Below are 15,421 nucleotides of genomic sequence, written 5' to 3'. Positions count from 1 at the left end.
TAATAATACTTAAATCGCTTTCGGCAGATTCAGACATCTGAGATGCGACGAAGCAAAGCCAATTTGCCAACGGTGTCAAGACGACAAGATGAAGTGCGACGGTTACCTTCCTCCAAAGCCCAGAGCTTTCAAAGGGACTAGGAAAAAGAAGGAACCCAAAACTCAGGCTGTTACGGTCGTCAATCCACCGATACAACATTTCGATCAGACACCACTGTTGGCAGATCCCGAGAGACTACATCTCCAGCACTTCCTTCACTGGACAGCCAAACAACTCTCAACTTCATCCGCCGCCACCAACTTTTGGCTGTGCTATGCACTTCCTATGTCATATCAGTTCGATGCTATCAGGTACAGCATGATTGCTGTGGGTGCTTCGCATCGGGCATTCATGTCTCACTCTCTCGGCTTTGGGCGTCCTGAGTACCTGCAACGCCCTGTCATACAACACTACAACAGAGCTATATCATCCATCCTACCCATGATGTCGTCTCCTACACAGGGGAACATGCACTGTATCTTAATCTGCTGCATGCTCTTTATTACCTGCGAGGGGCTCACTGGTCGCTACGACGAACTCCTAAAGCATCTTGCGGCAGGTGACATGATGCTAAGATCACTTCAAGATCCTACTACACCAGAGGAGTCTACTATGACGAACAAGCTTGTCTCCATTTTCTCACAACTATGTCTTGAATCATCCGGCTTTATGAAAGACCCTAATCTGTCTGGCATCCAGAAGTGGTGTTCTAAAGATGTAAAGCATAGCGCCAATGATACCCAGCCCTTTGACTCTCTCGACGATGCTTCACACGCAATACATAAGTTGCGACTACTTCACGATTTTGCACCTCAGGATCCCGACAGAGAAAATGGCAGAAAAAACGACAAAGCCTTCCAAGACGCACTGAACAGATGGGACATGCGTTTCCGAGATATGGCCGAACGCGATATCTTTCATTGGACAGACGAGGAAATGTCGCAATATTACAGTCTTCAACTTCTCCAGCGTTATTTCCAGATGTACATTGATTCGTACGCGGATCAAGAATGGGAAAATCCAACGGATCAAACTATTTTGCCTTTTCTAGAAACTGCGGAATTGGTAGCGGCGCCCTTAATAGGTATGAGCCAGCCTACGTATTCCTTGGGTGGATGTCTTGTGCCGGGTCTTTCATTCGCGGCATTTCACACACAAGATGACGCATTGAGGGGTCAAATTTTGGATCTGCTTCGGAGAATGAATCATCGACAAGGTATCTATGATAGTAACGACGTGGCTGAGATGCATAAGCTGGCGGCAATGGACATGGGTGATTTGGGGTCCTGTTGTTCTGACTCTGATGGCGAGTCTGTCTATGAGGAACTTGATCCGCCTCTGACGTCGCCTATTGGAATACCATCCATGATTGAGGGTCTAGCTCGCAAGGCTGGCGTCACAAGCAAGCGATTAGAATGCTTTTCATAGACTGTTTTGTGGATGAAAACAGTTGTATAATTGAATCTTCGTGTCGGTCTCTGAATACTATTTATGAACATACTACATCTTAAATGGTAATCATCTATCGCGTCTACTCTTAGTTCTTGTTTCTCAAAGCCTTGGTTCTGGAAAGGCTGTTAGGGTCCAAGTAAGGCTTCTCGCCAATTCCAACAGCACGATGACCCTCTCTCTGACCAAGACCATCATAATCATTAGTGGCGCTATGGAACGCACTACGGTTATCCCAGAATGCTGCAAATCAGTTAGCTTCTACTTCAAAAGGTATCTCGTTTGAGTACTCACCAATATCGTTAGGGCTTCTCCATCTGAATCGCACTTGCAAGTCATGGTTCTCTTCAATCCGCTTATAGAATGACTCGAGTAACTCTTTACTCTCTCGAGCACTCAATTCATTGATACGCCTGGGAAAGTTGCCCACTGCGAAGAGAGACTTCCAGCCTGTAACGGGATTTGTTCGGACTACTGGATGCGAAGTCTTGAGCGCGTCGCCGATGTTCTCAGGATGACCGCGTGGCTCCTCATAAATCTTGAAGTGATCAGGTCGAGCATCACGGGCCTTGAGAAACCCATCACCCGAAAACGTCGCGGTCAAGCCTTCAAAGAACTTCTGGTACGGATCACTGTATCGATCATATAGCTCATACCCCGAAGCCCAGAGCGTATCACCACCTCCGGCTGGAAGCTTGGTAAGGCGCAGACTTGTGTAGTCGGCTGGGTACTCTTCAAACTGAATATCGCTGTGCCAGCTGGCAGCGCCTTGCTTGCGGTCATCTCTATCTTTCTCTCTATCTTGGAAGAAGTGGGATTGGGATGAGATGACGCTGATTTCATTGTCTTCTACACCAAACTCGTTGCTGCCGTTGAGTAGAGGGTGGATGTGAAGGGTTGATGCTGATGGCTTGTTGGTGAGTTGGCCAAGACGTTGCACAAGTTCCTTGTGGAGGTCATCTGTGAGATTATCCTGGGCGCGGAAGAAGACGACTCCTCTTTCAGAGACTGGCTTGTGGTTAGACAAGGTACGGTTATGGAGTGTAGTCTATGGTTTTAGTTGACTCACTAGTGATGGCCAGATCACGGATCAGTTCATCAGCATTTTTAACATTAATAATATCGTCAACCAGATTGACGTTAGGGTATTCACGGCCAATGACGGGTGTTGACTCTTCAAAGTTGAACTTGTCAAGGGCTCCTGAAGTAGTCAAAGGCTCTGGATATTTGTTTGCTTCAAGGCTGATGGGAACAGTGCGTTGCGCCTGTGTCTCTGTGATGGTGGTAGTCGACATGTTTGCTAGGTAAGTCTTTGCAGAGTGTGCTTAGTTGTGATGTCTAGATCGAATGGATTTGCTACTGGATTGCTATGATTTATAGTAGTTGCTCGTTTCATTTCCCCATGGGAATATGATGACACAATCTGTCATATCTGTTGCGACATGTAACAACACCCAGTTAGATGACACAAATACCGACTAGATCCGACAACGGCGAGGAGCCATGGCGCTATCTTCCTTGCGTGTTGCTACAAGCTCTGGCATCATCAGATATCAAGGCTATTGGATGAAGACAATGGGGCCTGATCACGCTCGTACGCCGCTGTACGATAACAATTAACCTCCGCGCGTCGCTTGGTTTCAATTATGGATTCCGCCATTTCTTAACTAGATTGGGCATCTGATTAATGATTGTGTCGTCGGCATAGTCGGCTTCTCGGTCAAGTCGACTTCGCATTGGTCGAAATTGACAACTAAAGATGGCGTGCGAATACCCCAGGATTAGATGCTGTCCACTTTATCATATTATTCATGTATCGTGAAATCCGGGGTGAATCATTAAAACCACGGAATGAAAAGTGGAGGAATTGCAAGGTAATCAATATGTTGCATTTCAACAATCCTTCCTGTCTGATCTCGCCATGTGAGGTGGCATGCTTGTTCGAGGAATCCGTTTTCCTCATCGGGCATCAGACATGGTAGATGGTCGCAGTCCTTGTCCCAATGTATTGTGATTGCAGTATGTTGAGAGGGAATAACTGGAGTAGACTTAACCACAAGTAGTTTGAAGTTGTTGCTGTACTGCTGATATCGATCATTTTGCCTGGATGTTGTAGAAGATAATAAGTGAAATTCACGCGACGCGACAGGTGTACCGGGTAGGCAAAATTGTAAGTCACTTTTGACTGGCTAATCTAATCTGATCTAACTACTTGTTGTCATCGAGATAAGATAACAACGCCAGTCCACGAAGAAAAGACATTCATATTTCGAGACCGACGCGTCTGTCGCGACATCCGTCAACAATGCTTCTCCGGAGCTGCCCCGACAAGCCGGTCCAACCTTCCGAAATGACGGTTCCGGGCCTCAAGTTCTTCCGTTATCGATAACCTGTCTGGATGTGGGTCTCCTCCCTGGCGGATCGTTCTCCGCCAGTCTCCGCCCCAACTTCCGCCCGGCATCCGCAAGAGATTTCACCATGAGTGTGTCACACTCGCCCCAACGAGGCATGGACTCTGCGAAGCGGAAGCGAGCCGCCAAGGCTTGCAATTACTGCAGAAAGAGGTATTGCCTCTGATTGATCAGTGGATCATGTTGCTGATGCTGATGGCTTGACAGAAAGAGGAAATGTGATGGGCGACAACCTGTTTGTACGCTATGTGAAGAAGCCAACAACTCGGAATGCGAATATCGCGACGAAGGCAATGAGAGCAAGTACGTTTCACTACTGGCGATATAAGAGCAGTCTGCTAAGCGAGGTAGACGCATCGCCATATCGGTAGACAGAGTCGATGAAATCTTTGACCGCCTTGAATCGCTCGAATCAACATTCCAATCCGCCATAGCAAGACAAAGAGAGAAAAGTCCAGTACCAACACCATATTCCATCCCCAGACCCGTCGAAGCCATCAGCCCAGAAGATGGCATCATCGCAGCATCCTCAGTTCACTCAACAGGTCCCGGAACACAAACCTCGTTATCACAATTCGCCAACAATAATGTCTTCAACACTACCATGGACATACCCCTGTCCCATTCTTCAACAACAGGGAATCTTTTACGGTCAGCTCCCGCAAAAGCACTGCTAGGTCATTATCCTCCTGATCTGTTCCTACATATCGAATTGAGACGCCCGGTCCCTGATGGATTGAGACTGAATGCGACACCAGCTAGCCAGATCGACATTCCTTCAGTGTCCCCCAATGAGACGGATCATCTTGTACGCAACTACTTCCAACTGGTGCACCGATTCCATCCCATTCTTGACCAACGGGCTTTCTACGAGTTATACGATCGCGTTCTCGACCGTGGACCTCAACCAGATCTCCCTTCAGCGTTGGTGCTTGTTGTGTTAGCTCTTGGTACTGTCGCAGCCGAGACACCAAATCGAATGGACGCGTGTTGGAGTCCTGGAATACGATTCTTTACACCAGCTGTGCGACTACTGCTGACAGAGTCTTTGGGTTCCTTTGGTGGCGATCCTCTCCTACCTCAAGCTTTGTATCTGGCTGCGTTATACTATAGTTACTTGTCAAGGCCTTTGCTTGCATGGCGGTTGGTACACATGGCTTCTACTGACGTGCAGCACTATTGGATAAGGTAGATAGCCTCTTGCGACAACAACGAGCCGTGCTGATAGCAGTCCAGGTCTGAAAAGCTATTACGAGACGGCCAAGGCGGTTCCCAAGACCAGTCTATTCTGCGAGTCTTTTGGGCCATCCTAGTCCTCGAGTGGTTCGTTATCCTCTCATCATTCGAAACAGACTTCTGCTGACCACCACAGTGACATCCTCGCCGAACATCATCTCCCTCGTAGTGGCATAGAAAAAATCGTCGACAAACTTCCCTACCCATGGTCCGACGGTCCTTCCGAACCCTACATGCACCGCTGGTTGGCCGACCTCTCCTCTCGCCGCCTCCTCAACCGAATCCACTACGTCCTTTATGCCGAAGCAGAGCCAGGGACAGGAGACCCAGCAGGCAGTTCCGAAGAAACATTGTCTAGTCTCCCAAATCTCGCCCACGAATTAAATCGTCAGCTGGGGGCGTGGTATCACCTCCTTCCTCACAGCATCCGACCAAACTTGGACAGTCCACCGATCGGTATTGATGATACCATGGTATCTATACGATATCATACCACAGGAGATATTATATATAGACCGTTTCTGTACCAAGTTTGCGCGCTAGCGCCAGGGATGTCGCCGAACCCAGCTACTCTTGAGAACGCTAGACAATGTCTTGTGCATTGCCGAAGGTATCTCAATGCTGTAGAACACGCAGTTCACGCACCCACAGCCTCGTTGGAAAACCTGCTACATGGGTATGTAGAATCTTTCACAAGTTGAGACATTTGTCACTAATCAGATCAACTAGAACAATGGCTGTTGTGTTGCTCCTCTCATTCGCCGCTTTTTCAAGACTGGATGCATTGAGAGTCCCAGATCTGAACCAATTGCAGGACAAGGGGATTAGGATCTGCGAAAGGTGGGCATTCCCAGGGTCCAGCATTGAGCAGATGGTTGTCATTCTGCGCGCCCTACGAGTGAAATGTATAGATACAGGCGGATAATAAAAATACACCGGCTTGACATACATTACCAGCCTGCTTTGCCGGTCCGGAAATGTCAATCTAAAGGCGACCGATGGACTCTTAGATTGACATCAAGGGCGCGCACTAAAGTTTCGGTGGCGGGGCCGAGATTGTGCAGAACGTGGCAACATGTTTCTGGAACATCCGGCCTCTGTCAAGATTGTTCTCTTGCATTCCCTGGTTTCAATTGACCTTCAAGTCTAGATCATTGAAATACTCGGCCGGCTGCGCCAATCCTTGTTCATTTGCGCCTGTGTCATAAAGTCTTTCCAGTGCTTCTTCGTATTAACCATTGGTCAAGTTGCCATAACCACCACAATTACTTCACCCTCACTTCGAAAACACCCCAGCCACGCACAATAATGACGGCCCCATCACAAAAAGCAGTCAGCATCCGCCCTGCCATTCTTTCAGATGTTAGCGCCATCACTGAACTCGGCGCACGTGTCTTTTCAGTCACATTCGGCCACTCAGTCGAGCCTCACGAACTGGCAGCCTTCCTGGAAGAATCATACACAGAAAAAGCAATCACGAGCGACATCAACGACCCGAACAAGGATGTCATTGTCGCTACGAATTCGGACAATGAGTTCCTGGGTTTCGCCTATCTCACTCGGGGAAGCACTGAGCCTTGTGTAGAGGACTTAGAAAAGACTATCGAGTTACAGAGGATATATGTTGACACCAACTCCCATGGCGCTGGCGTAGGAAAGGCGCTGGAGAAATTTATTGAAGGAATGGCGAGGGATCAAGGATTTAAGCATCTTTGGCTGGGGGTGTGGGAGGAGAATCCCAGGGCAATAAAGGCGTATGAGAAATGGGGATACAAGCAGGTTGGAGACCACGACTTTACGATTGGGTCAATAGTGCAGAGAGACCATATTATGGTAAAGACGTTGTAGATCGTGACGAAAACTTGCATATCTCATATTTTAGCTTCCAACATATCTATTACAAGTCTGAACCTATTGCTCGGCCACATTTATCTTGCGAAGTCCAACAGGCCCAGTCCACCGAGCACGCAAAGCATGGGCTGCACTCTTTGGCCTGCGATCCCTAGTAAAGATACCCTTCTTGTTTCCATCAACCCTGATAATCATAGCCGATGTCTGGAAATCAGCAAAATTCCACACATGCTCGCCAACGATATTATCAATGCGATCAAAGACTCGATGATACATATCCAAGAAGCGAACCTGGTATTCCTCAGTCCAGGGCACATCGCAAACAGTGTGTAGACCTGCGACTGTATCTGTACCGTATTCGGTCATGATAATAGGTTTAGAAGAGTATGCTTCTTGCCAGCTGCGCAGCTCAGCTTCAAGGGCAACTTCTGCGGCTTTCAGGTTTCCTGTCTGTGTGTACCACCCGTAGTACCGGTTCATACATACTACATCGAACAGATCTGCGATGCGGTCTGTGTCTGGCTTGGAGTGGATCATGTGGGAGTAACACATCGGCCTTTTCTGACTGTCCAGTGATCGCGCCAAGGTAACGAGCGGTTCAAAGTATTCTCGGCTTCCCTGCTCGCTGGCCCCAGGCTCATTTGCCAGCATCCACATCACGACGCAAGGGTGGTTCTTATCCCGGCTGATAAGCTCACGGATAGCTTGTTCATGTGAAGCCTGGGTTTTGCTACTCATGGTGTCCGGGGAGAACGTGGCGAGCTGCTTATTGCCAAACATTCCGGAGACGATATTAAGGTTAAGACCAACGGCAGCTGTTTCGTTGATCACAACCACACCGTGCCTGTCGGCATACTCCAGGACCTCCTCCGCGTAAGGGTAGTGGGAGGTTCGGAATGAGTTGGCTCCAATCCACTTCATCAGACGGTAGTCGTGTATCATGTAAGATGCGTCATAACCACGTCCGCGAACAGGGCCATCTTCGTGTTTGCCAAAACCAGTAAAATAGAAGGGTTTTCCGTTGATGAGGAAGCGGCCATCTCGGACCTCGACTGAACGGATGCCGACGTGAAGGTTGTATGAATCGAGGATCTCGTCCTGTTCACCGCATACAATCTGAGCCCGGAGTTGGTAAAGGTAGGCAGCACCAGGCGCCCAGTATTTAGCGTTTTTGACCTCGAGTTTCCCATGTGGCTCTTGGGCGCGACAAACAGTCGTATCCTCTTCGTCGTCGAGCAGGATGCGCCATCTTGCGTCAGCCTGAAGTTCGCCAGAGGTCTGGATGTCAAATTCGACAATGCCGGTTCCGTCCTCATGAACATCTGTAACGACGCTGATATCATTTATAAAGACCTTTGGTGCCGAGTAAAGCCACACAGAGCGGGCCAATCCAGCATAGTTGAAAAAGTCATGCTGGTAGCTCTGTTTCCGTGAACCATCGCTTTGCACCTCAATACGACCCGGCGGGATCGTCTCCCATGTGAGCTGATTGTTCACAGCAATGGTAAGACGAAATTCCGACCCCGGTTCAACAAGACCAGTAAGCTCAATCTCAAACGGTGTATAGCCGCCGATATGCTCGACGACAAATTTGTCGTTGACGTAAACTCTACCGTGGTGGGTTGCTGCATCTACACGTAGAAAGACACGCTGAGGCGCAACCCAACCGCGGGGAATAACTGCTTGGCGCTGATAGTAGACCCAGCCGACGTGATCGCGGATGGTCTCGTCGGCAAAGATGTCGTTGTAGCTGGCTGGAACAGGTACTTGAAGCTCTGGTGAGATTCGCTTCGTCCATGCTTGCTCAGTTTCAATGTCGTGAGATTTGGCGAGGGCAAAGTTCCAAACGCCGTCTAGTGATACGAGGTCGCGAGCCCTGTTGGCTTGTGGTCGCAACATGATGTAGTGTTGTGATGGTAAAGAGGTTGACGGCTGATTACTGCTTCAATACAGAATGCATTAAGCAGATCAATTATAAGTGGCAGTTGATATTGATTGAGTTGCCTCGGTTTAATTTGCTGTTAATCCCGATAGGACTGCCGTCTAAGAGGGGAAAGGCATGATGTTTCTCCTCGTCCACATCCCGGCGGCCTTCTCACCGAAACATGGGCCAAATCAATCCAAGCAATGATTCCCCCTGCAATGAAACCTCAATTTGTTAAAGAAACATCTCCACATCCCGGAAGAGGTTGCAGAAAATCGTGATAGGCAATAGTCAATCGTGGGGTATAGCGGGGAAGACTATTCTGGGGAACCTCGTGGGTGATCCCCCAGATTGATATTGATGTTTGTGGGGTCTTGGTTTTGGAATACTTAAGAAACAGTGAAAACCTTTGTTGCCATCGATTCTGAATACTCAGTCTCAGTAGACAACTTCCTCGAGATCTCTTTCAGAATTATCCCATCATGACCCTCGCCGGGACAAAGCCTGCGCCTCCAAACAAGACGGCTTCGTCTGCTATCCATGTTGAGCAAAACCTGCCACAACATGTCGCAGACACAGAGAAGCCATGGCAAGCTATCGCCAAGTATCCCAAAGTCTTGCTTTATGCTGTGCTCATCAACATCGGCCCTCTTCTGTTTGGTTACGACATGGTCATCATCGGTGCTGTCTCATCACTAAGACAGTTCAAGATGGACTTTGGTGAACCTCATGGCGAGAAGTGGGTTATCCCAGCTCTTTGGATTGCGCTCTGGAACAGCTTCCTTCAACTCGGTGCTGGATCTGGTGCTTTTTCTGCGGGAGTATGCCAGGACCGTCTTGGTAGACGGGCCACAGTACTCTTGGGAGGTCTGCTTGGTTGTGTTGGCGCGGCTGTATCATTCACCTCTTGCATGCCCGCAACAATGTTGAACCGCCGCATTTCGTTCATGATGGCCAAGTTTGTGCTGGGTGCCTCCTGTGGTCTTCTCATGTCAGCTTGTCAGACGTGGATTTCCGAGACAACTCCTAAACATCTTCGTGGATTCTTTCTTAGTTTCTATGGCTTCAACGTGGTAAGTGCACCTGGCCCAGACATACTTTGTGGTTCCTTTTGCTGATGCTTTGCTATTAGTCCTTTGGTCATTTGATCGCCATTGCTGTTGTATTTGGTGGATCTAACGGCGCCGGTCGCGACTCCTACCAGATCCCATTTGCTACTCAATGGGCCTTTGGCGGCTGGGCCATGGTTGTCGCCTTAGTCCTCCCAGAAAGTCCCGTCTGGCTCGCTTCCCGAGATCAGATTGACAAAGCGCAGCGTTCTCTCGAAAGACTCGGCGCGTCCGATATGCTCCCACAGATCATGCGGACTCTTGAGGAAGAGCGTAGCCAGAATGTCTTGAACGAAGGCGCCCCTACTTACCGCGAGTGCTTCCGCGACACAAACCGCCGCCGCACCTTTCTTGCCATGTTTCTCACGAGTATTCAACAGGCCATTGGCATGTCCCTTATCGCCAATGCTGCTTACTTTCTCACAATGGCTGGCATGCCATCACGCTACTCTCTCATGGTTAACCTGATTGGTATCTCATCGACTATGGTCGCCGGCATTATTTCATGGTACACGATTCCTCGTTATGGACGCAGGAGGATGATCCTCATCAGCCACTTCGCCGACAATGCGGCTTGGCTGGCTATGGGTATTGCCGGTTGTTTCTCGACCGAGGCTGCAAAATGGTTTGTACCCTGTTCTTTGAACATGGAAATGTTGATGCTAACAATGATACAGGATGGTTGGCGTAGGTCTCGTCCTAGTCGGCTTCTTTAACAGCTTCGGAGTCGCCACCGCTGTACCTGTGCTGCAGTCCGAAGTTTCATCGGTTCGCCTTCGTTCGAAGACGTCAGGTATCGCTTTTACCTGTCAGTCTCTTAGCATGTGGGCTTTCAACTTCTTTACTCCGTACATGTACAACACAGATCAGCTGAACTGGGGAGGCAAGATTGGATTCTTCTTCTTTGGCCTAGGCTCCATCTCCTTTGTCGTGTCATATTTTGCCATCCCCGAAACCAAGGGAAGGACCTTTTCGGAGATTGACTACCTGTTTGAGACTGGTGTCAAGCACCGCATGTTCCATAAGACAGTCATTGGTGGTGGTGAGGAGATGGACGAGGATGATGGTGGCAAGTCCAAGGCATTTTAGATGGGCCACGATGGCAGTTCGGATGAGCTGTCTGATGGGGATTGTCGTGGGGTCATTGCTCGAGGGGTGTCCGTTTTAAGATACAATTGGCAGGCATAAAAGAACTATCAAGACTGGGAGCATACCATGATAGTTGATTTATTATAACAAAATGAGAATATATTGTCTTTGAATAAGCCACAATTCAATCCTTCGTTTTTTGCATTCCACATGTTTTCGCATCTCTCTCTCTCTTTATTTTTTGTATTCCTTTCCGAGATATCGTCTCTTGCATAAGAACTTCGTGACCACTTTACTTTCACGGAGCCATTTCACTCATGTTACTGATCACAGTAGCCTGTTTATACATTCCATAGCAGTAACCCTACGTCGCTACTATTTTTAATTTATTGTAGCCCTACCTGTTGATCATAATCTGGCTTGGGACCTCAAATAGGTACGTGATGGCTTTTGAACTGCGCTACTTGAAATCCTTGCATACCTGTTACGGCAGCAGTAGAAGGACGAGCTGGAGAGAGAATTGTCCACTTGATATTTCAGCTCGCGTTTCAGATGCATTGTCATGGCATAGAGACGTGTGACTTGGACGATTTCTGCCACAATAAGACCTGCGAAATAGCCAACCGGCAGTTAGGTATGTCCAGCCCCAATCACAAGGCTTGCGTAGGTAGCATCCAAATGTCGCTGTGAATGCCGATGCAGGTGCAGGTATATCTTGTGGCTAACAGCATGCTCGTGATTGAAACCAAGAACAGGCTAAATTAGCTGGGCAAGAAGTAGTCCAAGATGGGTAAGTGGGAAGCGGAGGCGGATATACAGCAACGAAATAGGCATGGAAGTACCGTAGTCAGGATCGTTGGTTGTCAACCGGTTCTTAGAAAACAAAAGTCCATACAAAGCAATAGCTGGAAATTTGACTCCTCTCCACTCGTTAGAAGTTTGAAATGTCTTTTCTAAATTGCGGGTGGTTATTGTCGTTGTGATTTCAGGCGTCAAACAAAGTTACCCGATCTGTCTTGGAACATCCCTCCATCCTCGACATTTTCAGCTGGCTGCCCTAGGAGTAAACATTGCCGTTGCCGAATAAAAGCTCGGATCGACGCCGCTGAAGTTGATGTGCTGCAACATCACCATATCATGCCATGATGCCGGAATGTGGAGGCTTCGGGATTCAATAGTCATGTGTCTACCAACCTAGGCAGGTGTTGGTTAATCATAAGAGTCTCAAACGCCATACATCGGGGTTCACTCCGATGGCAGTTCAACCCTGTCCAATGTAACCATACTGGGACTTAGTCCGGAGATGGTCGCATTGCAATAGGAACATCCTTCACATGGGACAAATGTCCTCACATTCTGTCTTGGAAGTTACAAGTTTTTCAAGTAGATAGAATGTCATCAAAGTCATTTCTGACGGCCAACTAACAAATTTCCTTGCTGTCGCTTGTATTATTCTAAGACAACGTTAGGATATTCGATGGTCTATGAACCTGTAATCACCATGTCGTAAGAAGCAGTGCTTCTGTTATAAACAAAGCTTCAAAGATGAATGTAGAATAATGCTGAATAGCCAATTTCTCTAGTGTGTGAGACATAACTCTCAAATGCTTCAGGTTTCTGTAATATGTATACTATTCTGAGCCATATTCAGACGTGTGGTTGGCCTTGCAGACCTCCAAATAATCAAGATATCATTCAGACTCTCCCGAAAAAGTGCCACGATCATAGACGGACATCCGGATTGACAAGAATATTTTTGGAATGGCTATAAGCATGGCTAAAGGCAACTCGACCTGGAAGCACTACATAGTAGGCATCTGGGCCTTCGTCATTCCGGCCCAATGCGCTCCAACAGCCTGTCTGATCGTTATTGAGAGCCATCCATAAATACTCTTGATAGAGGTCAATGATAACAAAAGAGAATCGCCCATAGCTATGGTGCTTATGATCGTGAGGGCCCAAACCATCAGTTGTAGCTTGAATTGCTCAGTTTATGGAACGAGTTCCATTAGTGAGCGAGTATTTGAACTAAAGTCTGCTCTCAGGTGTCACCCGTTTTATAGATTTGATAAATTTACTTGCATAATAATCTTCGCAATTAAAATAATTAGACCCCTGCCAAATCTTGTCGTTACCTGTCTATAGGTAGGTCGATAGAAGGTCTTCGGAGGGACATCCGAGAGTGACTATGCAGTCCAATGCTTCAAGGCTTCCATCTCCTATAGCTCGGCTATTAAATAGCGGATTGCCAACTTGTTAGTCCTAATTGGTTGCAATTGTTGCTGAGAATGACTCCAATTTTTATTCGCTGGCCACGACCGGGCCGGCCCAGGCTTTTTGTTTCCTGGGGAAGTCATACAGATTGGCGGCCCGCTTTGTCCGCCACGCCTTTATTATGTAGGCCTGTCACCGATAGAACGGCTTTGCTTTATTTAAACCATTCAGTCTTTTAACAATTAAGCTTAATGACAATAACATTTCAGTCAAGCCATATCATGTATATCCGCGCCACTCACGCAGAGACAGACCTCCGTGTCCTTCGTCGTCTCATCCATGAAAACCCACTCGGAATGCTCACGACCGGAATCAAATCCGAAACACATTCATTTCTCCAAAGCAGCCATATTCCATTCCTGCTAGACGTCCAGGATGAATCAAGCGAAACAGAACTCGGTCGTCTAAGATGTCATATGGCACGACAAAACCCGCAGAGCAAAGCCATAATAGAGCACTGCACCTCGAACCCCGGACTCAAGAACTATCTCGAAGATGAAGTTCTCATCATCTTTACCAAGCCAGCACATCATTATGTCACACCCAAATTCTATACCGAGACGAAACCCGCCACTGGCAAGGTTGTACCGACGTGGAACTACGCTGCGGCTCAAGTTTATGGCAAAGCGCGCATTTACTACGAAAACAACGAGGAGACGTCGAGCTTTCTCGGCAAGGCTATTTCGGACCTCACAGATGCCAGCGAGACAAAAATAATGGGGTACACGGGTGGGGATAGACCTACGCAGTGGAAGGTTGCAGACGCGCCTGAGAAGTACGTCGAACTGCTAAAGAGGAATATCATCGGTATTGAGATCGAAGTGACCAAGTTGGAGGGCAAATTCAAGATGAGTCAGGAGAATGGAAAGGGAGATCGGGAGGGAGTTGTTGCGGGCTTTGAGGCATTGGGGACTGTGGTTGGCGATGAGATTGCAAAGACTGTTCAAGAGCGTGGGAGGTGAAGGGTTGTGTAATATCAAGATCTGGAAGGTCATGGCTCAGTACAAGGATTAAGAATTGCGGATGAATAGGCAATACCTTGGTAAACAGGCGAAATGGAAATATCTTGAACAATGTTCCACAGGACCTGAGGGTGGATTCCAGCTGTTCTGGGAGAGATGTTTCCCAGGAGGACATACGGCGACTCCGATGGATTCAACCTGATATGAATCTAGAACTCGGTTACTACAAGCATAAGTTGATTTGTCAGTTCGGCTATCTTGCTTCTGTTGAAGTGAGCAATTAAAACATTCGAGATTGCATAGTTTATCGGCCCTTTCTTGTTGAATTGATCATCTTCAGCGTCAAGTGATACTGTGACGCGTGTTTGCAGATTGACTTGACGATATCCTTGACGGAAGACTCGGCAGTAACACCCGAGGAAAGTTCCCTAGCAAAGACTCATGCAGTGGGTTCATTCATCCAAGGTACCAGACTAGGGGGATTGGAATTCTCCGAAGCCCGACAGATGACATGTCACGGCACACACCAGTCGCAAACTCAATTCTTGACTGACCTGACATTTGAACAGTTTAAAATACGGTTAACTGGAGAGTTAATGGGGTATTGGGCACGTGAGAAACATGCATTCCATGTCGAATAGATCCAAATGCAGAAGTCAACATCAACTCGCGTCTTGGAAATAAAACTGGTTTCTGAAAGGGCTGAAAATGAAAAGGGTGGTGGTAAGCCAACCCAGCCCTAGGACAAAAGAATTAAACGCCGATGACGCCGTGGCTGTGGGAATACCGGGCATTGGGGAAGCGGCTGAAGGAAACATGCACCCAGATTTTGGCTTGTCATTTGATGCTGGCGACACGAGACGGAAAGTCTGGGGTTTGTGGAGAAATGGAGAAATAGAGAAAATATGGAAACAGAATTAATATTTCGGCCGAGGCAGGACCGGTCGGATCTGGGATCTTGGATGACAAGAAGGAAAAAGAATATCCAAGACGGGTAGTTTGATGGTACCTCGTGAGATGAAGCATGTTTTGGTCAAGGATCGGCAAAAAGAGTTGGAGAAACAAAACTTGGCGTC

At 47.9% G+C, this 15,421-nt stretch overlaps 6 protein-coding genes across 6 annotated transcripts; 4 read left to right on the top strand and 2 right to left on the bottom strand.

Annotated features, from left to right (window-relative positions):
- Positions 1-88: 88 nt before the first annotated feature.
- On the top strand, positions 89-1,468 carry FPSE_08042 (uncharacterized protein; the record flags this gene model as incomplete). The annotated part of the gene is made up of 1 exon (XM_009261160.1): positions 89-1,468. The coding sequence occupies one exon, from the start codon at positions 89-91 to the stop codon at positions 1,466-1,468; it is 1,380 nt and encodes a 459-aa protein (XP_009259435.1).
- A 109-nt stretch (positions 1,469-1,577) lies between these two features.
- On the bottom strand, positions 1,578-2,784 carry FPSE_08041 (uncharacterized protein; the record flags this gene model as incomplete). Its single annotated transcript, XM_009261159.1, has 3 exons — positions 1,578-1,732; positions 1,784-2,497; positions 2,559-2,784. 3 exons carry the CDS (start codon positions 2,782-2,784, stop codon positions 1,578-1,580), a joined length of 1,095 nt encoding a protein of 364 aa, XP_009259434.1.
- Positions 2,785-6,444: 3,660 nt separating this feature from the next.
- On the top strand, positions 6,445-6,984 carry FPSE_08040 (uncharacterized protein; the record flags this gene model as incomplete). The annotated part of the gene is made up of 1 exon (XM_009261158.1): positions 6,445-6,984. The coding sequence occupies one exon, from the start codon at positions 6,445-6,447 to the stop codon at positions 6,982-6,984; it is 540 nt and encodes a 179-aa protein (XP_009259433.1).
- A 63-nt stretch (positions 6,985-7,047) lies between these two features.
- Positions 7,048-8,886, bottom strand: FPSE_08039 (uncharacterized protein; the record flags this gene model as incomplete). Its single annotated transcript, XM_009261157.1, has 1 exon — positions 7,048-8,886. The coding sequence occupies one exon, from the start codon at positions 8,884-8,886 to the stop codon at positions 7,048-7,050; it is 1,839 nt and encodes a 612-aa protein (XP_009259432.1).
- A 507-nt stretch (positions 8,887-9,393) lies between these two features.
- On the top strand, positions 9,394-11,109 carry FPSE_08038 (uncharacterized protein; the record flags this gene model as incomplete). Its single annotated transcript, XM_009261156.1, has 3 exons — positions 9,394-9,984; positions 10,044-10,645; positions 10,698-11,109. 3 exons carry the CDS (start codon positions 9,394-9,396, stop codon positions 11,107-11,109), a joined length of 1,605 nt encoding a protein of 534 aa, XP_009259431.1.
- A 2,495-nt stretch (positions 11,110-13,604) lies between these two features.
- Positions 13,605-14,345, top strand: FPSE_08037 (uncharacterized protein; the record flags this gene model as incomplete). Its single annotated transcript, XM_009261155.1, has 1 exon — positions 13,605-14,345. The coding sequence occupies one exon, from the start codon at positions 13,605-13,607 to the stop codon at positions 14,343-14,345; it is 741 nt and encodes a 246-aa protein (XP_009259430.1).
- Positions 14,346-15,421: the final 1,076 nt, after the last annotated feature.

This window comes from Fusarium pseudograminearum, chromosome 4 (genome assembly GCF_000303195.2).
Source record: "Fusarium pseudograminearum CS3096 chromosome 4, whole genome shotgun sequence".
Lineage (NCBI taxonomy): Eukaryota > Fungi > Ascomycota > Sordariomycetes > Hypocreales > Nectriaceae > Fusarium > Fusarium pseudograminearum.
This window is presented reverse-complemented; position numbering and strand designations above follow the sequence as displayed.